Source organism: Phragmites australis, chromosome 4 (assembly GCF_958298935.1).
Source record: "Phragmites australis chromosome 4, lpPhrAust1.1, whole genome shotgun sequence".
Classification (NCBI taxonomy): domain Eukaryota; kingdom Viridiplantae; phylum Streptophyta; class Magnoliopsida; order Poales; family Poaceae; genus Phragmites; species Phragmites australis.
The window spans coordinates 34520769-34543071 of record NC_084924.1 but is presented as its reverse complement, the minus strand read 5'-3'; the positions used below and the strand labels follow the sequence as shown (position 1 = coordinate 34543071).

At 44.0% G+C, this 22303-nt stretch overlaps 2 protein-coding genes across 4 annotated transcripts; both read left to right on the top strand.

The window, feature by feature from the left end:
* The first annotated feature begins 10811 nt into the window (after window positions 1-10811).
* Window positions 10812-14274, top strand: LOC133916204 (uncharacterized). Of its 2 annotated transcripts, none has more exons than XM_062359774.1 (2): window positions 10812-12732; window positions 13903-14274. In XM_062359774.1, the coding sequence occupies exon 1, from the start codon at window positions 11899-11901 to the stop codon at window positions 12697-12699; it is 801 nt and encodes a 266-aa protein (XP_062215758.1). In that variant the 5' UTR covers window positions 10812-11898; the 3' UTR covers window positions 12700-12732; window positions 13903-14274. The 2 variants fall into 2 exon arrangements, with proteins under 2 accessions (XP_062215758.1, XP_062215757.1); XM_062359773.1 differs by having other exon boundaries at window positions 10813-12732; window positions 13886-14273.
* A 2885-nt stretch (window positions 14275-17159) lies between these two features.
* On the top strand, window positions 17160-19882 carry LOC133916203 (tRNA-specific adenosine deaminase TAD2-like). 2 transcript variants are annotated; one of them, XM_062359772.1, is made up of 9 exons: window positions 17161-17300; window positions 17424-17796; window positions 17879-17916; window positions 18013-18079; window positions 18179-18338; window positions 18431-18530; window positions 18776-18879; window positions 19252-19378; window positions 19478-19882. In XM_062359772.1, exons 2-8 carry the CDS (start codon window positions 17758-17760, stop codon window positions 19290-19292), a joined length of 549 nt encoding a protein of 182 aa, XP_062215756.1. In that variant the 5' UTR covers window positions 17161-17300; window positions 17424-17757; the 3' UTR covers window positions 19293-19378; window positions 19478-19882. The 2 variants fall into 2 exon arrangements, with proteins under 2 accessions (XP_062215755.1, XP_062215756.1); XM_062359771.1 differs by having other exon boundaries at window positions 17160-17300; window positions 17879-18079.
* Window positions 19883-22303: the final 2421 nt, after the last annotated feature.

Sequence of the window (22303 nt, the reverse complement as noted above, 5' to 3'; positions counted from 1 at the left end):
AAATACCATCGGTGTCTCTAGGACATTTGGTCACATGACTCACATTTTATTCTCACATCTAATAGTATTTTTCAATATAAGCATCTTTGCAATGGTATCCACTTAAATTTTCCGGTGGAAAACGACAAGAGCATCCGCATATCGACCACATATTTGTACTCCTAACATGATTTAAAATTTTCAATTGCCTACTCTAAGCCACGCTCAGCTTAGTGTAATTCTTTTTAATCTCGGGTGTTAGGTTGTACTTAGTAAGCATGAACGTGTAACACACCTCATAATTAGAAAAAGGAAAAACTATGATGTCAATGAACAACTCATAAAGGCAATGCCTATTTCCTAGCCTGTTTTCAACGTGATTAGCTGGAGCAATAGCCACAGTGTGAAAATTACTTTCACCATCTCTCATTCTACAAGGCACCCTAAGCATACTTATTTACTGCACCATGTTTACACAAGGAAATATTTATCAACAATATAATGTATTACATAATATAGGAGAATCAAATAGCTCATAGCCGAAAAACGGAAACAATGCCACCAGGACTGATATGATATGAAAATTGTAGCATTTATAAAAATGAGCATTATCACCTTTTGAAAAATAAAGATGGACATTACGATGGCATCCCTAAAATAAGCACAACATGTACTTAGCTTTTCTTCCTTCTCCTCAATAGGTATTTAGCTTTTCTTCCTTCTCCTGAACAGAAAGGCCAGCCTCGTAACCACTACAACCAAAGAAAGGCCAGCCTCGTAACCACTACAACCGATTTATCTATGAAAATTTAAATACTCCATAGATACACATGTCGAGTGAGCTATGTTGTCCATTTCCTTATATAGCTGAATATATCGCATGCAACCTGCTAAACACTTTTCTGAATTAAAAGCTGTTGGGGGAAAATAGACCAGCCTGAGGATAATAGTTGACGATCGCTATCAAAAGTCCCTCCAAAACCTTCGGCCTCTGGACTCAGCAGGAGGCCTTATCCTCAGAGACTACGAATCCCTTTGGGCCACCTCTCCAGCACGTACGTGGCCTTCCGAGGACTCGAAGCTACAACAAGTCCCTCTAGAGCCTTCGACCTCCATACTCAGCAGGAGGCCTTATCCCCGGAGGCTGCGGACCCCTTCGGGTCACCCCTTCAGTCAGGTCCTAGATATTTGTACATCGTGATAACCTGTGTACTAAGCTATGTACTACCTTATAAATAGGGGGTCATGGTCACCTCGAAAAGAGAGGTCGGAAGGAGCACGCTCAACACAATCACAAAGTCTTCATGTGATATTCCCCCTAGCCCAATCCATATTTTACTATCAATACATTTGTTGTGTTCCTTCCTCTTAAACTTCGTTTCTAAGCTTGAGTCTCCTCCTTAGAAGAAACTCTCGCCGTACCTGCTGGGACAAGACAATCTTTTGCACCAACAGTGCGCCGTTCGTGGTGACTTTTGAACACATAAGTGCCAAAGAGAGGTAGGAATCTACCAGAAAAACCACCAACACGCTAGCCTCCATATCCATCATTGCAACCATGAAACCATATGTGTGGCTGTCTCAGCCGTGCACATCACGTATACCCTCCAGCCCCGCTCCCGTATGGGACGACGTTCCTCCGGCCTTGACCGACCCAGAACCTTGAGTCAGTACGAAAAATCCAGATGGCATGGAGCCCTCCAAGCCTCAACATGGCAAAGACCTCGCTGCACCAGAAGAGGTCGCAACCAACCAGGCCGCCTTCTAGTGGTTCTGGGCAGTCGAACCCCGAAATATTCCTGCTTGGACTTCGTCCCAAGGTATCTCCTTCGACAGCACCTGGGACGCCCCGGACGAGCTAACACCTTCGGAGAATCTGTCCACCCAACGTCCTCCTTGGGCCCCTCCGGCGAAAGAAGGCTACGAAGAGGTGCAAGGCTCCGGAGTGCGCAGACCCCGCCAACGCCTCCGACGCAGCCCTCGTGACGCCAACCGTGCATAGGGAACCCCAAGTCCACCTTGTCCAGGGAGGCGTAGTCACAGCCACTCCAGCTCCGAAAACCTGTTCACCAGACGACCTCGACAGTCTCCCTAAAGGAAAGGAGGCCCTGGGGAAACCACGGGCTCCGGGGTATGCGGCTCCCAACAGTGACCTCAACGTCAACCACAAGCTCCGGTACCACCGGAGGCATATAGGTGTATCCTACATGAACCAAGGCTCGACCACAACACCAACAACTGCCAAACCCTCACGATCTTCTGGGAAGAGTACCTTGGAAGACAAGCAGGATACCAGGCCACAGAGGGAACCGGCGAAGGACGGCACAGGGGTCGAAAGCCTGGGGCAAACTCCCGGGCAAATCCCTGGCCCTCCGATCCTGCTGCGTCGCAACCAATTCCGCTACCGACGGTGCAATATCCCAGCGACGAGGACTGAGTCGGAGAATGCCGTCGCTAGGCTCCGGGCGGATTACCTCCGAAGCTGGGCAACGGCTAAGGGTCGAGGGGGTCAAGGACCATCTCTCTCGACTAGCCTTCGGCTCCACCTCCGACACACGCCGTCGCCAGGCTCCAGACGGGTTGCCCCCGGAGCCGGGCAACGGCTAAGGGCCGAGGGGGTCGAGGACCACCTCTCCTAGCCTTCGAGGCCTTCAAACCTCATAATAGAGGCCTTATTCTGGCAAAGGTACGCTCACTATTACCTATTGATAGTTTACCTAGCTAGTCTATCTTTCGTACAGTACGATCAAAATATGTTGGAGGCCTCCAACCTTACTGCTAGAAGTTTTTACAATAGATAGCCATTAGATAGAAATGGTAAAACTAGATTACGTCCCTGTTTAGTAGTAAGTAGTAGAACTTAAGTTACATCTTTATTTGACATGAGTTATGAATAGTCGTCTGACCTAGCTATATCTTATACTGCAATTAGCTGCTTATTGCCAATAGTAGATTGCAAAACTGAGAGTCCTACAAAACCTCCGACAAATACAGAGAGTCCTCCAAAATCTCTGACAAAAACAGAGAGTCTTGCAAAACCTCTGGCAAAAACGGAGGAACTTACAAAACCTCCGGCAAAAGTGGAGAGCCATGCGAAAACTCCAACAACAACGGAGAAACTTACAAAGCCTCTGGAAAAAATGGATAGACTTCCGAAAACCTCCGCGAGACGAAGCGTCTTACAAAAAAACCTTCTCCAACAACGGAGAGTCTTGCAAAACCTCTGCCAAAATGGAGAGACTCCCAAAACCTCCACAAGACGGAGAGCCTTACAAAACCTTTGCGGGACAGAGAGCCTTGCAAAAACCTCGGCAAGATGGAGAGACTTTCAAAAACCCCTGCAAGCAAGAATGTCTTCCAAAAATCTCAACCAGATGGAGAGGTTCTAAAAAACTTATCGGACAAAATCCCCCTTCCCGTAGGAAGAGGTATGGCCCACATGACTCAAACACGTATGGTAATAGGTAAAGTCATTACCCTATAGTCTCATCTAAGACACGATTCATACGTCGTTTATGAAGATCATGCTAACATTAAGTAAAAGCCCACTCTACATGGCACGGGAAATAGTACGGAATCCCCAACTGTTTATTGCAGGAGCCAGGCAGGGGCTAAGGGCCGAGGGGGTCAAGGACCACCTCTCCCGCCTAGCCTTCTACTTCGCCTCCAACACTCTGTTTCCAGGCTCCGAACGGATTACCTCCAGAGCTGGGCAGTGGCTAAGGGCCGAGGGGGTCGAGGACCATCTCTCCCACCTAGCCTTTGGCTTCGCCTCCGACACGTCATCGCCAGGCTTCGGACGGATTAACTCTGGAGCCGGGCAACGACTAAGGGCCAAGGGGGTCGAGGACCACCTCTCCCGCCTAGCCTTTGTCTTCGTCTCCGACACGCTGTTGCTAGGCTCTGGGCAGATTATCTCTGGAGCTAAGCAATGACTAAGGGCCGAGGGGGTCGAGGACCACCTCTCTCGCCTAGCCTTCGGCTTCGCCTCCAACACGTTGTCGCCAAGATTTGGACGGATTACCTCTGGAGCTGGGCAGCGGCTAAGGGTCGAGAGGGTGGAGGACCACCTCTCCCGCCTAGCCTTCAGCTTCTCCTCCAACACGCTATCGCTAGGATTTGGTCAGATTACCTCCGGAGCCAGGCAGCGGCTAAGGGCCGAGGGGGGTCAAGGACCACCTCTCCCGCCTAGCCTTCAGCTTCGCCTTCGACACGTTGTCGCTAGGCTTTGGACGGATTACCTCTAGAGCCGGGCAGTGGCTAAGAACCCAAAGGGTCGAGGTCCACCTCCAGAGCTTGTCTCCAAAGGTTCCAGATGGACTTCGCTGGGTCAAAAATCTGGAACAAATTTGGAAGAAGGCCCTACCAGCACTGAGCCCGAGGAGTACGCGATAACTGGGAATGACGAGGTCGCCACTGCTTCACCCGGCCCTCCTCAGTTACCCTACGTGTCTACCACCACCAGATTCCCAAGGCCGCCTCTTCCCTGGAAGGAACGAAACCAACTATAATCTATGCGAAGGCTCGGTACATCGGTAATCCAAAAAACTAGCTATCGCCTACGATGGAGACGAAGAAGTGCAGCTCGAAGGCACGAAGGCACACAGACATGCGGTCCCCTGCTCGAAGGATCCCCTTACACTTCGGCCCAAAAAGAGATGCAATCGCCACCAGAGGTCCAAATTATATTTATTAAACAAATCGTGCCTGCCGTCACAGAAGCTGATGCAGTAGCCGGCCCCCGAGCTGTCAAAAGACGAGGAAGAAACCGAAGGAGCCACTTTTGGGGTCTCCTCCCGCTACTTCCTGGCCCTTGCCGCCGAAGCCTACTCCTCCTCGTCACTCTGTGGAGATCCCAGTCGATCTCCTCATCATCGTCAGAAATATCGATGATCTCGACAGGCGTGGTCTCCCGAACTGGGGTTGGGCAAGGGCGACAGACAGCTGTCCACCCCACATGGACGGAAGCTGGATGGCCACCGGCGCCACCACCGGTGGCCGAGACGGCCCAGCCCCAGTAGAAGCAGTCGAGATCATTGACATTTTTGAAGAGGATGGGGAGGAAGACGATGCCATATTCAAAGTCAAGTTGAGTGCTTGCTCGTGAGGTGGTGGTAAATCCAGCCGGATGACCCCAGCTTTATATCCGGGCCGAGCAACCACATACGCCGAGGAAGAGAAGCGGAACCAACGCGGCATCGCTCCATGGTGTCCCTCATTAATGTCTAGGGGCCCGTGGCCATATCCCGGTTGTTCCACCGACACATGGCAACATCCCACAGCAACGTCTCGTTGTCTTGCACGAACGTCCCATCACGTTAATGACCTAGACTCCTTTCGGTGTATGCCAGGGGCGTGGGCACAAGACCCTAAATGAACCCACGAATTATCCAGTCAGAAACACACCAGTGACACATCCCATCCTACCGTCCTCAAACTGGTGAATGTGGGGATTCCCCGATCCCACATGTAATTCCCCACTCTGACAAACTCAAATGGCAAGAAGACCCATCACCAAAAAAGTCCGAAGAATCCGGCACAGACCCCGGAGCACATAACCTCCGCCGACACCCCTCCGGCCTCGGGTCCCAATACCGCATACTCCAACTCCAACAGGCTTTGGAGCGTACCTTCTCTGCTAATACATCTTCGGTCTTCGACTCGGACTTCGACGCCGGCTGCACCTCCGACCTCAGCATAACCCCAGGGTATGCCGCCATCACCAATGCTCCGGCAGCCTTGAGCTTCACCATCAATGCCCGCAGTTCCCGCCGAAAAACTCCTCAGGGACGGGGAATGGACTTCGGACATTCTTGTTACAAACCCAGGCTGGAGTTGGTTTTCCTCTACATCCTCTCACCCCTCCAAACGTTAAGGCCAGAAAATGAGAGGGTACTGTTGGGGGAAAATAGACCAACCTGAGGATAATGGTTGACGATCGCTATCAAATGTCCCTTCAGAGCATTCGACCTCCGGACTCAGTAGGAGACCTTATCCCCAGAGGTTGCGAACCCCTTCGGGCCACCTCTCCGGCACGTACGTGGCCTTCCGAGGACTCGAAGCTATAGCAAGCCCCTCCAGAGCCTTCGGCCTCCGAACTCAGTAGGAGGCCTTATCCCCGGAAGCTGCGGACCCCTTCGGGTCACCTCCCTGGTGCCCATACGGCCTTTCGAAGCCTAAAGACGCAGCCGGCCTCCAGAGATAATATCAGGAAGAAAGGACACCCCTGCAGCCAACCTGATGCGAGGTGACAGACGATTAATGCCAGTGCATGTAGTGCTTATTCTGACATCCCAGCGCGATGGAAGTCGCCTGACCCCTGGCAGAGCGGCACCGGGCCACAATTGGCGACCGAGTCACCTCTCAGGGGGTAGGCACCATAATAATTACCACGGTAGATAGTTATCTTCTATGTAGAGTAAAAGGTAATTATCCAGGATAAGGTCTAGTAATTCGGTTAGGTCCTAGCTATTTGTACATCGTGATAACTTGCACACTAATCTACATACTACCTTATAAATAAGGGGTCGTGGTCATTGGAAAAGAGAGGTCGGAAGGAGCACGCTCAACACAGCACAGAGGAGCACAATCACAAAGTCTTCCTATGATACTCCCCTTAGCCCGGTCCATATTTTACTATCAATACATTTGTGGTGTTTCTTCCTCTTAAACTTCATTTCTAAGCTTGAGTCTCTTCCTTCGAAGAAACTCTCACCGTATCTACTGAAACAATATGATCTCTTACACCAACAGAAGCCTTTCAATAAGATAACTGGACGACACATAAACTATTCTTGAATCTAATAGTTCATTATCCAGGCTATCCAATTAGAAGCCTCGGCTTCTGCCCCTTTTCAGGCTATCGAAATTTAAAACAAAAGAAATTACTGAGGGCGATTCTGAGATCCTGCTGTCATACAACTTCTGGATAATCTAATTGTAGGTGCTGAAAATTATATAGCATTTATAAGACATCACACAAAACGCAAATACGCGCATGCATCATGGACGCATATCAAAGCTGTCATGTATTTGCCCTTAGTCTTAATTAAATCAATCAAAAGAAGTGCTCGAACTCAGACTAATAATTCCCTTAAAATTATTACACGCACAGTTCAATGGAGCTTACGCCATCTGATTTGTTCCAAATGAAAGGATTATAGTTCATTGTAGCAAGCCAAGTTGTGGCTCGTTGCTTCCATGGAAAGTGGTGGCTTGGGTACATCAAACTGGAATGACACTTAGCAGATGGTCTAAATCCTCAAAGCTCTTGGGTAATTACAAAACCTATGGTAGAAACCTAATTGACTAATATATATCATTAGATTGACCTTTAAAAAAGTAAATACACTAAAAAAGCATTACAACAAGGCAAGCATTTGACCCACCTCAATTCAACACACGTCTTAAAACATAAGCATTATAATGTCAGTGATCATCAGATAAATGCAATGCATATTTCCTAATCAGTTCTTCTATCATAACTATGCACTGCAAAAAAAAAAAAAACCCCACTTGGTCCACACTTTCTTCGGGCCACACCTGTTCTCTGAAACAAGTTCTGTTGTAAGTTCCAGTAAAAAGGAAGGGACAATTGATTTCGACAGACTTTAGTTAAAAGGATGGATTCTAGGGACCGGGTTAGACTAAAGCCAATGGATTCCCTTCAGGTTCAGATTCTCGTCGTGAAGGGATTTTTGTTCCCTTCAACGCTCCCAACGGTTTCTCTTCACGGTTCCTTTCACGACGGGATTCTCAGAGTCATTCCCTTCAGGACGGGATTCTCTCTCCTTTCCCTTCGCGATTCCCTTCGAAGGGAAGCTGTTGGAGATGAGAGGAAATAAAGAGAATGAGAACGGGAAAGGGAATCGGGAAGGGAACGAAATGAAGGGAATATGGTTGGGTAGTCTAAACATGTGAAGCTCTTAACAGTGTTCATCAGCTGGCAATATATCCCAAGATTGCAGGAGCTGTTATAAATTGTCCCCACCATACGCCCGAAAAATAGTTTTTTTCTTTTGGATGCATAAATTGTTCCCCAGCATCTGTAGAGCACGGGGATCAGTAGGCTGTTTCTGCGTACCTGCGCCTGCAGCAGTGGCCAGCTTCGTCGGCTTGCGCTTCCATTTGCTGCCGCCTCTGTATAAAGATCCATACACGACGAGACTATGACGATAAAACAACGAGGGCAGATAGGTGTCTACCAAGCTATTCGATGTTGTTAAGAGAGAGATACTTGCACGTTCTGGAGACACTGCAAAAACATGGCGGGGTTGAGGAGGGATCTCCATTTCTTGAATTTTTTTGAATAATAGTATTTTAATGAAAAATTACAAAAATAAAGCTAAAAATGAAGAGCCCATTAGACCTTTGTTGATACTCCAAGTGTTGAAAAGTGATCACATATGACCCGTCGGTATCTCTGTTGGCCTGTAGAGCAGGACCTGTCAGCATCATATTGGCTTGTAGAGCGGGATCTGTTGGCATATCGAGTGTCAACAAGTTCTGAACTGTCGGCACATCAAGTACCGACACATCCATTTCCTCGCGGTCACATGTGTGCCATATTGGACGTCGGCATTTCGATTTCCATTTCTAAATTTAATTTTTGCAATTTTCCATTAAAATGCTATTATTATTTTTCCCATTTCTTCATCCATGGTTACGACAGTAGACCGTCTCGTCCACGTTCCTACATCGCATGTCCACGAAGTTGTGATCGCGATACACCACCATGTTGTCCGTTGGTCCTCGGTATGAATTGAATTTTAAGATGCCAATGTTTGCCTGGTATTTGGGAACAGGTTCCTCTAACTTTTAGAGGCAGATAGTACAGTGGACAGTAATTTGTGAGAGAAAAACAGTAATTTATAGCGAAATATTGTAGCACGAGTACGGTACGAAAATATTGTACTGATTTTACTGTATCACCGGAATTGTTGCGGTAACCGTTTCCAATCCAACGGATGGCACGGACGAAGTCACTATGTCGCCGTTTCCAGGCCCCACCTCGGGCGCTCCCCGTTCCGCGCCGCCACCCGCCCACCTCACCTCTCTCGCTCTCTCATCCCTAGATCAAACCTCGCCTGCCGCCTCCGCCCAAGTCCCCGCCGCCGCGCCAGCACCTCCTCCGCCCCTATCATCCGTCCGCCCGGCTCTGAGGAGTCGGCCATCCTTTCGCCCGTGCACCAAGGAAGACCGGATTCGAGGGCCGAGGACGCGCCGAGCCGTACGTTGGGGACCTTCATCGTGGCTCGCCTCCACCCCGACCACTGAGTCGCTCGTCCAACGCATTGCCCGTCTGCTTCCCTCCCCGACCACTGAGTCGCTCACGAAGGCACTCCACCCACGGCCGCCGCGCCGCTAAGGCTCACGAACTCGCCACCCGCCCTGCCCTCACGCGCGCCGCCACCGCCCGCCCATCCGAGGCTCGCTCTGTCCGCGCCGGTGGCCGTCTTCCGCTCCGTTCCAGGTAACGGCGCGCTGATCACCCCTTCGATCTTCTCTCTATCTCGCGGTTTCATTTCATCGTGTTAGTGCCCGTGGGTGACTATAGGATGGTTCTTGTTGCTGGGTCCGGTGAAGTGATGTCGTACATTTAGTTTTTGGATAAAGGTGCTAGTTTTAGGATGTTTGTGTGGCGGCGGCGGTTCAGCGTTGGATAAGATCTTCATCCTCGGCGCTAGGTTTTGAGACTGTACATTGCAGTATGTGATGAAAAAATACAGGGCAACGAGTAGATTAAGGTGACAACCTGATTAATCGGTCTAACAACCTGATTACTTCACACCGATTAATTGGGTTGACCTCTGATTAATTCCACTGAACTGTGTTACCGGGATATGCGTGTCCAAAAAAAATTCGCCTTGTCGACGTGTATTCGCGCGTCCAACACGTCTAGCTGCGTCGAAGGAGAGGAGGAAGAGGATTCGGGGGAAAGGCGGTGGCAGCCACAGGGGGGACTGAGGAGGCGACGGCGGGGTAGAGTAGGTGCAGGCAGCGGGTGGCGGCAAGGGGAGGCAAGGAGGCAGCGGGGGAGGTGAGAAAGAGGTGGCGGCAGGGGAGAGAAGGTGCGGGCGAGCGGTGGCAGGGGGAGCAGGCACGGGTGAGCGGTGGCAGGGGGGGAGCAGGCACGGGCAGGCGATGGTAGAGGAGCGGATTCGGGACTTGGCAGTTGGGAGGGGAGCGGTGTGCAAGTAATTGAACCCTAATGGGCTTTTGGGCTGCAGTAGGGAAGGGATCTGTTAAGCTGGGCCAACCAGATGCCTTCCCCTTTTCTGTTTTTTTCTTTTTCTTTTCTATTTTCAGCAGCTTTTATTTAGTTTATTTATACATCCTTTATACCTATAATGTTACAATAAGATGTTTTGATGTATGTTTATCACAAGTTAATGTGTTTGGTTGGATGAGAATGACTGCTGCCACTTTTTTGGAATTTATAGTTTATATCTGAAGCACATACTCATGGATTGTTATTTATTTTGCAGATTTATCGCCTTCTAATCAAGTATTCGTCATCAAAAACTACAATATCAAGCCTCCTTGCTGTCCTAGTTAGCTCTTAGCATCTCATACATGTTTACGTAAGTACTTTGTACCAACCGATTAATGGTCGACCAATTAATTCAGTTAATCCCCGATTAACAGATTAATCCCCACTCCTCGGCCGGCCGAGCAGCTACCAACACCGAGCATTAGGATCTTTTCCTTAAACGCTTTAGAGTAGTTTCATTTTGCCTGTTGCTGAGGAATTGTTGGTTTATTTGTGCAATTAATGGTTGAGCTTCCGAGAGGTGCTTATTTGAACCTATGATTTATCTCTTGCCTTAGGTTTACAATGGAAATGCTTATTTGAACCTATGATTTATCTCTTGCCTTAGGTTTACAATGGAAATGCATAACTGGTACAAAAGCTTTTGTCCTACTGCTGTTGAGCGCATGATAGGGAGGATGAACTAGCTATTTGTTAATTCTATACGTACTTTGTATTTCTCTTTTGTGATATCTTTCCCCTGGGTTCGTCCTATATTGTTGTATGGCAAGCATGTGGCTTAAGTTCCATATCGATTATGCATTTGCGCTGTATTTTTGCTATGTCTTGACTTGGGTAGCATTTGGCATAAGTTTTAGACAATTAGAACTTTGCCTGGGGCTGGGCGGAATCTTGATTCCCACACTGCAACCGCCCATGCTGTCCTACCACTACATAGCCGTTTCCAACAGACTCTTGCCGTCCTGCGCAGCACAGGATGCCTCCGGATGTAGAGTCGTACACCTGCACATCGCCCCACAACATTCTGCACCTCCTGAGCCTCCACTGCAAACCTACTCTGGTGATCTGGCCTACCCCCCTGCCACTGCCCTCTACTCGCACTACGCTTCCTCCGCCGCCCTTCTCCAGCAGTGCAGCAGCAGCACATTGCCCCCAGCTGCAGCCGCACGCTGACGCAGACGTCTCCTCCGACCTGTCTAGCTGCAGCCGCACACTGATGCCTCATCCGGCTGCTATTGAACTTGTAATGTAACTATGAACAATGTAAATGGGATATTTGGATCTATCGTTCTTGATATGCTGCCTCATCGTATATTCATCTCTGTAGATTACGTTTTCTTATTGTTAGCTAGAGTTTTGAATTTATAGCCAGAGATTCTGCTTGATATTTCCTGTGTGGATTTATTCACATGCTGTTTTCTATTGTATATAATCAGCATTTAGTGTTTCTATTGCATATTCTTTTGACGTGGTTCAAGAACATCTTATTTTATATTCTACATTCATCCATTGCAGCTTAATTGTTTTATTGGATCCTACCTGGTCTTTTTGATTAACTGCCTGCATGAAAATTCTATATTTCACTAAGATATGCGCAAAAGTCAACCTAGTTACATATTTCTGATTCTTGCAGAAGAGGCGGTCGAATGGCTTCCAGTGCACCAAATATCGTGTTTTGGCGTCTCTTCAAGACACTAACTGTAAGCCCTGCATTGGCATCTGGTGTGGCCAGCCAGCATCACCAGCTTCAACAGCATGCACCAGTGAGTGGCACAGCCAAGGGCAAAGCTAAGCTCAAATCAGGCCAGCCTTTGAAGCGTTCCTCCATAGCAAAGAAAGGTACACCTTCAACTGGCGGGGGTGGTGGCAGTGGCCGTGGTCGTCGTGAGGCCATTGAGCGCATCACTCAGATTTCAGAGTCTTGTCTCAATGCCCCTACTCCCCTGCGGCACTTGTCCCCCAAGGAGCATCTTCGTGAGGCCAAACGTGAGGAGCTTGGACTCATCTCGAAGGAGAGGCAACGTGAGCTTGATATGGCCAAAGCTAAAGCTAAAGCCAAATCCAAAGGTACTGGTGGAGATGATGGGGGCCGCGTGTTGATGGGTCCACCAGGCCTAGACTATATCAGTCTTGGGCTAGTTGATGAGGAGGCAATCCCCAAATATGAGCTCACAGTCGAGGATGGTCGGCGACTTGCCAAAGAGTGCAGTCGCGTGTTAATGAGGCGGCACCGTGCACGGCAAACAGCGGAGTCAACGCTTCTGAGGCTCAAAAAGGAGGCCATTGCTGCACTCCCTGAGAAGCTGCAAGCTGCTGCTATGGTACCTGACATGACACCTTTCCCTGCAAATCGGTACATGGCAACACTCACACCACCAATTGAAGGATATATTGAAAAGGTGCGGGATGCTGCCAAGAAGTACTCTGTGAAGGAGAAACTTCGCTGAGAAATTCAAGGGACAAAAGTGTCTCCACATGAGGTGAGGAGAATTTAGGCAATTTGTTTTCATTCATTGCCAGTGTATTTCGGTTAAATGTTGTTTTCATTCATACAAAGAAACCCGTGACAATCATAATTTCTTAATAAATCATCACATTTTCCTGTGTCAAATCCTTTCATGACATCCAAATTTCTTACTGAACTTTGCGATATAATGGTGCATCTTTATATCAACTCATTTTGTGTTATTAAGAGCAGGAAGATTTGTTGCTTTCCTTTGATCCTCAACACTGATAGTATTATAGCATGATAGGCTGGAAAATGCCTGTCCAGGCCTTTTTATCCTAGGTCATGCTTGCTGTTGCTTTCTTAGCTTTTGAAAGAAACAAAGAATGGAATTTAGTTAACGCCTTAGCTGTTTGGATCCAAATCCTGGACTTAGTGTTTACTTCTAGTGATGTGTCTTGGAAGATAAAACAAGTATAAAGTTTTGTTCCAGTTCCAGGTGAGTGCACATAGAGCTTAGTTGTAAATGCTAGTTTATACTCTCTCTTTTTTATAGCGCCTTTGTGAATAAGAATATGAGGTGGTGCTCCTATTTTTGTGAGACAGATGAGCTGGGGAATCTTAACCACATGATAGTGTTAAAGGAAAGAAAAATTGTCTGAGCTAGTCACCGAGCTGAAGCCTGAACTGTATATCTGAGTCATAATTTAATCTAAGCAAAACTATATGTTTCAATCTAAGCATTCAGTAAATCTCCTGCACTTGAATGTCAAGCCTCACTATCTTCAGATCTGCTATCCTCCACTTTTTTTTATGTAAAATGTGAATGGCCTTGTTTAGTTGCCATCTTTTATGACTTTCAATAGCAGTCCAATATCTGGTAATTCATTTTGCTTGTATTGCGAACTAAGCTGCTCAGTTGGTTAGTGCCTCCTGTAGGGAGGACAGCCATCCGGGTTCGAACCCAGGGTGTACCAATTTGTGGTACCTCATGAGAAACTGGTTTTAGCGAGTTTCCTGGTCAGCCAGGGTTCGGTACTCTCTTACCTTAAAATTAAAAAAATGCCCAAGGGAAGTCTCTCATGATCGAGAGAAAAAAATTGCTTGTATTCTACACCAGCTAATTTGCATTATGCTACTCTCCTCGTTTTCTAACTCAGTTCTATTATTCTCATTATACTTTGTAGGTGAAAGAATATGTAAGGTAATATAGAAGAGCAGCCTTCACAGACTGTATCTTTGCATAGGCCACAATTGTAAGGTAATATAGAACAGCAGCCTTCACAGACTGTATCTTTGCATAGGCCACAATTGCCTTCAGGAATCCCGAATTGAAGAGCAGCCTTGCATCGGACTCGCTGATCTGTTTCCTTTGTCAGATTTTTGGATGCGACGCTAATGCGTAGTTGTAGCTAGACTGTCAATTTCCCTTGCGGATTTAGGATGCTTGCTGTTGACAGCCACTTCTTTAATAAAGGCGTCAAGCATTGAGCTTGAAGAATCTGACACCTCACAAATAACTCATAGCATTGTCATGTTCTAATTTCCGCCTAGACCTTGCTTTCATTTTTTTTTTGGCTTCTATGAGGCTGAACCGCTGGGGGCACGCCTTCCCAATCGGTTTCCTACTATTAGGTTTCCTATTTATCCTCTCTTACTTTTTACATTTAGCAAATAGAAGAGGTTCTTTACCCATCTATTACTGTTCTTGTATAGGTGAGGAGATGAGAGGGGAAGAGAGTCGAGGGCTGATAGGTGAACATGTGTTATAAAAGTAGTTACTATATAAGTGGTATCTTATAAACACACGTTTTAAAAATTTATAAGAGCAGTTGTTACACAAGTATATATGTTATAAGAGAAATTATCATATAAGCATACGTATTGTAACAATAGTTACTATATAAATACATATGTTATAAAAATTTATAAGATCAGTTGTCACATAAGTACACGTATTGTAACAACAGTTACTATATAAGTACACATGTTGTAAAAACAATTATTATATAAGCACGTACATTGTAAGAGCAGCTAAAAATATAGTTGTCGAAAATAACACCTTTTATATATAAAACAGTTATTTGTTAGTTACAAGATATTAATAAAATAGATGTGAGTGGATTATAGGGACATAAATTTAGGGAACTGATAGGAACGCGCTGAAGGATTTTGTTTTGAAAAAAATTAAAACCTCATAAAATTTAATCGATAATCAGTTAAATTATATGTAGGTTTAGTATATAATTTTTATCTCAATAGATTTGTATGTCAAAGCACTTTTAATATGATGTTAATTTTACTATAACTGATAACATTTTAAAAAATTGACGGTCAAAATTTATTTTTGATAATTTTTTTACGATTTCTATTCTTGAACAGAATGTTTTTACAGTCAAAATTTATTTAATTTTACGTACCTAAAGACTAAATTTCGAGCGTGCATGCTCTTATCGTGCGGCATGCATGCTCGCATCAGCCGTTCATTGAGCATCAGATTTTATTGGCTCGTGTGCTGTTGCATGTATGGAGAAGAGAAAGATAATAAAATTGGTTACGTCATTCACATGCAACTTCATTTCAAAACTTTTAAAAACCATATTTTTCAAACCGAGCATCTAAATTAAAATCTGATTGCATCATTGTGTTTCGTGCGATAAGAGCTTCAAAACTAGACCCTAGTTCAGTATATTTTGATGATATTTTTTTAACATCAACTTCATATAAAAAAATGCTTCTGTGTGTATTATAATTTGCTTACAATTTTTTGAAAACTTGCTCATGACTTTAAAAAATTGCTTATTCCTCGAAATGTGTTTCTCAAATCTGTACCTAATTATGCTAATTTTGCTTTTCAAATTCACATAATATGCTTTTCTAGGTTCATATGAATTGCTGGTAATTTGGAACTAATATGTTTTTTATGAGTTTACATGGATTTGAGTTTTACAAATTGAAACAATCTGCTTTTTGGATTTTCTGGACTGCTTGGGTGCGTCTCTGTTCTTTGCTGCATTGTCCTGCTAGTCTTTGTTAGGATTACTAAAAATAGAAAATATGATCAGATGAAATGCTTTTTTACAGCATATGAAATGCTTTTTTATAGTATATAAAATGCTTTTTTCAATGCATAGGATTTTTGCCTATGGACACAGAAATTCGTTTTTTCCCAGGTGTTGTCGCAGGCACGTTCTGCGTGCGGATGCCAATTTGTCTTGATTAGGAAAACAATTAATTAAATGTTTTTCTAATTAAGGATGTGCATGCTATCCGTTGATAGCATGCACGGCCAGTATTTAGTATACTCTTCAACCCTTAAACGAGCACTCGTCGCGCCGTCAAAATAATTGGATGGGCCGTTTGGGCACGGGCTAAGGCCCATAGATCGAATTTGCGAACCGGTTCGTGAGCAAGAGAAAACATAGTTTTTTTTACATTTTAAACATAAATAAATAAATAAATAGAACTCAGATGAAAAAATTTATAACAATAGATGTCTAACATCCTCTTAAAGGACAATAACTCTTTTAAAGGGCGGTAAGATGCTACCGTGGCAAGCGCAGATCTTACCGTCCTCTGAGAGCATGGTGCGGTTAGTATTGTTCAGTTGTTTAAATTTCTCTTTCTATTTTTCTGTTTAAAATAGTGATTTTCTGTTACTTAAAAATCCTAAAAGTCTTTATATATGTTCCATAATCCATGTGCATTCTATTTTAATAGGATTCACTAAAAAGTATGTGTACAAATTAAACTAAAATTCTCTGAATGGGTATTTTTAATAAATTCTAGCAATTGTTATTGCATCAAATAAATTCTTAAAAATATAGAAAAAATCACTAATATCCTTCTTATATGATGGGATAATTTTTAAAATTATTTTTAGCCGTAGGTTTGTATATATTTGAATTCAAATTGAGTTAAAAGAAGAATATCACATGTAATTATAAATATATATATAAATAGATCATTATAAATGAACTCATTTTTTCACCATATAATTGAAGGTTGAAAATAATTTTAGAAATTATTAGATCACATAAGAATAATATTAGTGAATTTTATAGATTTTTATAAATTTATTTAAGATTTTAATAATTGCTAGAAGTTATAAAAATAGTTTTTTTTATAGAATTTTAGTTTAAACTCTATATAGGATTTTTAAGTACTAAAAATTCTAATATTTTAATATAAGACTACTATTTTAAACAGAGTAGATGAGAAGAGAAAATTAAGCAGCTAAGTATTGTTTATCATGGGAACAGCAATAACCGTCCTCTTTGATAAGACGGTAAGACTCATGCTTGCTACTATGTATTCTTGCCGTCCTTTAAAAGTAGTTTTTTTAAACAATAGACGTCTATTGTTATAAATTTTTTATCTGGTATCTATTTATTTAATTTTTTAAGTTATAAAATATAAAAATAAAAAAAATCAGAGAAAACACACTCATTTGTGCTCTTAGCAAGCCGCAGTCAGTCGAGTGCATCAGCACGGTGGCAGACGCTAACCTAACGAGCGGAGGAAGACGAAATTGCCCGGCCGATGCGGCGGCGGCAGCAAGCTGGCGATCTATTCCAGCTCGACCTGCACCGCCCTTTCCTGGTAAGCTCTCCTTCACCCATCCCCGGCCGCTCAAACCCCGCCGTTCCTGCTCGTTCGTTCCGCTCACCTCACCTGGATGGAAGGTGATCAACGAATGCCAACTACTATCCTCTGTTATCGCAGAGATCGGTCACCGCAGGGCAGGCTCGGCTCTGGCGCCCTCAAGCCCGCGCTCCAGGCCGGGCTCAAAGGGCGGCGTCCTGCTCCTGCCCCCCAACGCGCTGTACGAGATCCTGCTGCGCCGCCCGGCCGAGGACCTCTGCCGCCTCCGCACCGTTTGCCGGCCGTGGCGCTGCCTCCTCTCCGACCCGCACTTCATCGCCGCCCACGCGGCCCGCATCCTGGGCCGCTCCCGCTCGTCGTCGCCGGCTATGACACGGCTGATCGGAACGACCGCATCATTTGCGATATCGTGGACCTCTCCGGGCACTTCGTGTACTCCCTCCCGGCACTGAGGATGGAGGCGACGGCGTTTATGGAACTTGCGCTCGAGCAGGTATGGCCGCTATCCTGCTCGCCTTACAAGCGCAACACGTATTGTTCTACCTCTGGTGTTTAATTTCGGCTCGTTTGTATAGGTGAAGTTCGCGCTGGACAACCTTGAGGTCCCTGTAGGGTACGGTCCAATTTCACTTCAGCCTGATAAAAGTCAATTCTTAATTCCTAGTGTGCAAATTGCATGGTTTTGTCCCTATTATTCCCCTGTTGATAGATGTGTGATTGTGGAAGATGGAAAGGATATTTCTTCTGGTAGCAATAAGACGAATGCCACCAGGAATGTGCGCTCTTTACCATCTTTGCTGGAGATTTGATGTCTGCTATAAGATGCTTCTGTGTTATGTTGATTATGCCATTATCTTGTGATTTTCAAATTTAAGGCTACCAGGCATGCTGAGATGGAAGCAATCGATGTCCTGCTTCGGGAGTGGCAATGCATGGATCTTGATCAGGCACAGGTTGCAGAAAAATTCGCAAGATGTGACCTTTATGTTACCTGTGAGCCCTGTATAATGTGTGCAATGGCGTTGTCAATACTTGGTTCGAAATGTTTTGATTGTCTATCTTCTGCTGTTAAAATGTTTTACGGTATATGAATTTCTGATTTTATATGTTTCACTTTCTCTGAGTAGGAATAAGAGAAGTGTACTATGGTTGTGCCATTGATAAATTCGGAGGATGCGGATTGATCATGTCATTGCCCAAGGGTTCTTCATCAGATGATTTGTCAGGGTAAGTGAAAGGAAACAGGCAGCAACATGTTGGTAAACTTATATACTCATTAGAACATGACAACAAATTAATATTATACTTACAGTGCTTGCTCATTCGTGCCAGTATTCCAATATGCGGCATGCAGTGTCATGATTTTATCACACTTGAAGTTGTTTAACCTTTCTATTAATGCTTGTCATACATAGTTTTATGGCACTCACAAATTGTGTGGCGAAAATCTTTTTGTGTGTTTGTTTTGCTAGGAACCAAACGCCTAAACCGAAAGGATTCAAATGCACTGGAGGGATCATGCCAGAAGAGGCAGTAGCTCTTTTTAGGTGTTCCTATGAGCAAGGAAATCCAAACGGTTTGGGCTCTTGCATGCAGATATTATTCCATGATTTCTAGAATTATTGCTTCTGTATAGAATTCCCGTGCAGGTTCTATGTTAAAATGTGTTACTCACACTGTGCTATATCGATTTTGCTTAGTAGTTAGTCAGGATCATGATTTTTGCTGGCACTATTGCACGCTCAGTATGATGTTTATTTTCTTAAGCACATGACCACATAGTACTGCAAATTGAGAACCATCTATTCATGTTATTGCATTAATAAACAGAAGTGGATAAATAAACTTTTTCCAAACCTTGTGGCAAGCATAGTTAGCGGCCATTTTATACTTGATCAGTCTTTTAAGCTTCAGTATTATGATTGAAATGCTCTCTTAAACATTTCAGCTCCAAAGCCCCACAGACCAGTCCGAATAGCTCAACAGTGACTGTTGTGTTTAGTTGAACCACAAGCATGGCGAGTAAGATATCAGGAATGGAGATATTGAAACTGGACGGAATTCCTTAGTTTAAGGTCTGTCACGTGATTAACGTTGCTGTTATTGAATAGTGTCTTATATAGTCCTAGGCCGCTACCCACATTTTTTCATTGGGTCGCTATTATTCTTTGCAGATGCCCAGGGGTGGATCCAGGGCCCATGCTGGGGGGGGGGGCTGCAGCACGGGCTCAGCCCAAGAAGCCCAGAGGAAGATAGAGGAAAATTCAGAAAAAAAATGCATCATTTTAGCCCACAAGTCCAGGAGAAAGAAAGAGAAAATTCATAAAAAATGCATCATTTTAGCCCATAAACCATGAATTTGGTCCAATAGCAAGAGGCCCAACACCCCTTTTGGCATTGGGCTGGATCCGCCCCTGCAGATGCCTGACGAGTTTGGCAATTCAACAAGTTTTGTCGTGGCGGAAGAGCTTGTTGGTCTCCCTGAAATTCAGCCTCGTTCAATTGCAGCAAAGTTTCTCATCGCTTCTAATCTTAAAAGCAACATTTGGCTGTGGTCTATGCACAAGATACATTGGAACTGTGTCGATTGAACTCCTTATATGACATGTTTTTCTTTCTACAGAATGGTTTTGATAGGTACTTTTATACTTTACCCTTTGAGGATTTTGTACATATTGAAGGCACAAGGGTCTGTTGCAGCTACGTTCAAATGCTTCAAGATTTGTGCAACATCTATTGAGAGGGAGAAGCATCGAAACACAATGTATCCTCTGGGTAATCGTTGTAAAATAAAATTGTAATGAGCTTAGCGGTCGGTTTGCAAGAATTCTGTCCAATTTGCAGGGGGGAAATGGTTAAATAAAGCCAAGCGAGGCAGAAACCAGTAACATATACTGAGTTTGTCTTAGTCAAGCGGCTAATGCTCCTTAGCTGCACAGGAAAACCATTTGAACCCTCTTTTACAAGAATAGAAATATTGTAAGATCAGCAATATCGCAATACGCTGTATCCAAATGTGTGTACAAGCTGTGCATAAAAGATCACATTGGATGATCAAAAAAGCTAGAAGCATGTAAACTGCCCGTCTATTATTCACAAGCACATGAACTCTGTATAAAGACTGATGAGTATTTCAGAAGCTAAGTTATTGAATTTGTTGTATTCAAATTTACTCCAAGTTAAACTGCTTCAAGGACCGAGGGCTGCAGTTGATGTCGAATGGCTTGCCAATACGATCAGGCAATATTGAAATTTCACCCTCCCGGAGCAGTATCTCGCTCTCCTTAGGCTGTATATCTTCATCAAGCAATTTGATCTTCTGCTTCAACGAAACAACTTCATTTTGCAAGGCACTGACAGTTCTTCTCAGCTGCTTCCATTCCTAACACAAGACATCCCTTCCATCGCTTACTGTTTTAAGTGTGCATCGAAGAACAGTCATCTCCTTAGCGGATTCTTGATAATCCTGTTGGATCTGGTTAACTATCTAGTCTTTCTTCGAAACCTGCAATGTGCAAAGTTGACACCAAATATGAAACAGGATGCATGAATAGGTGTACGATATCAGCAGAACCAACGTTGAAATATATCGCTAGCAACATTTGATCGTTCACCTTAAGAAAGTAATGCAAGAAGATATAAACAGCAAAGCTTACTAATTTCTTAGATGAGACAAGTTCAAGTCCCAGCCAAAATGCCATATAGTGCGCACATGCGGTTTGCGGGAGTCGAACCGCCACCTTTCACCTGGCATGGAGCCTCTTACCATCTCACATGGCATGGAGCCTCTTACCATCTCACATAACTGACTGCTGAAAGCAATATGATATATTTTTTTTTGATTTTTGTTGTCCAAAACTTTTAACAATTATTTGAGCATCAAAATAACTTCAAATGAAAGTTGTAGATCTCATCGAGAGCTATATTTTCATCTGACTTCGTATGAATGTTTTATGGATTTTTAAATATCCCACTAAAAACATGCAAATCAACACTAGTTTTCCCTTACTTCAATATGAACCAACTTAAACATTGCATATATTATCATTTTACTATGTAATTACTACCGTTAGAGCTGACCATTTACCTAAGTTATATTTTTGTATCGTTTCATATTTCATCTAATTTGGAATTGAGTTGATCCATATGAAATGTTAATCATTCTTTAGTGGTTAAGCATTGCATATATCATCATTTCACTATGTTATTACTAACTTTATCATTTTTCATCTAGTTTAGAAATGTTATGTATTCCCTTGAGTTAACCATGGTGAAAAGAGTCGAGCTCGATAAGTTACAAATGTCAAAATTATCGTGGACCATATTTAGGTATCTAGATGGCTTAAAATAAAAAGGTTGTCAATTACAAAGTTGTAGATCTTATCGAGAATTACAATTTGTATATAAAATTGTCTCTATTTGAATCTGTATGAAAAAATTATGATTTTCCAAATACGAGCTGCAAACTATTATCATTATCGATTCATAACCTGAATTGACACTCATAATTGTTGGTTCTTTTCAAATAGATTATCACTGACATTTCTTAATATTATTCAATATTATATAAATGTTAGTTTTTAAGCAACCGATAATGATAGAGTCGCGGATTGATGTTTTTTAGTAGTGAAATAATGTTTAATTCACTGGATCCTGCATAAAACTCGCTTAAAAAAATGGGAAATGAGCTCTCAAAAGTAACTGATGTGAAGCGCAGTGGTAATCTGGTGTATTGATCACGTATTTCTAGTTCTGCCATATTTGAAATTTCGCATTGCATATCGCAAGCCACGGTTGCCGTTTACGTTAACCAAGTGCAGCCACAAGTTCCCAAATCCGCTTTCTGGACTGCTTAACGTAATTCAGCCACAAGTTCCCAAATCCTTTTTCTGGACTGCTTAACGTAATTCTTGTTAAGAGGTGTCCAAAAAAGACCAAAATGCGCAGCAGGGTATGACTCACACGAGAGTGACGCGGTCCGAGACAGGGCTGGAGGGGTA

Excerpts from the sequence above, each read along its gene's own strand:
- LOC133916204 (XM_062359774.1), top strand. The coding sequence starts at position 11,899 with ATGGCTTCCAGTGCACCAAATATCGTGTTTTGGCGTCTCTTCAAGACA.
- LOC133916203 (XM_062359771.1), top strand. The coding sequence starts at position 17,758 with ATGGAGGCGACGGCGTTTATGGAACTTGCGCTCGAGCAG. Across the intron at positions 18,531-18,775 it reads TCATCAGATGATTTGTCAGG|GAACCAAACGCCTAAACCGA; the intron begins GTAAGTGAAAGG and ends TTGTTTTGCTAG. Across the intron at positions 18,880-19,251 it reads TGAGCAAGGAAATCCAAACG|CTCCAAAGCCCCACAGACCA; the intron begins GTTTGGGCTCTT and ends TAAACATTTCAG.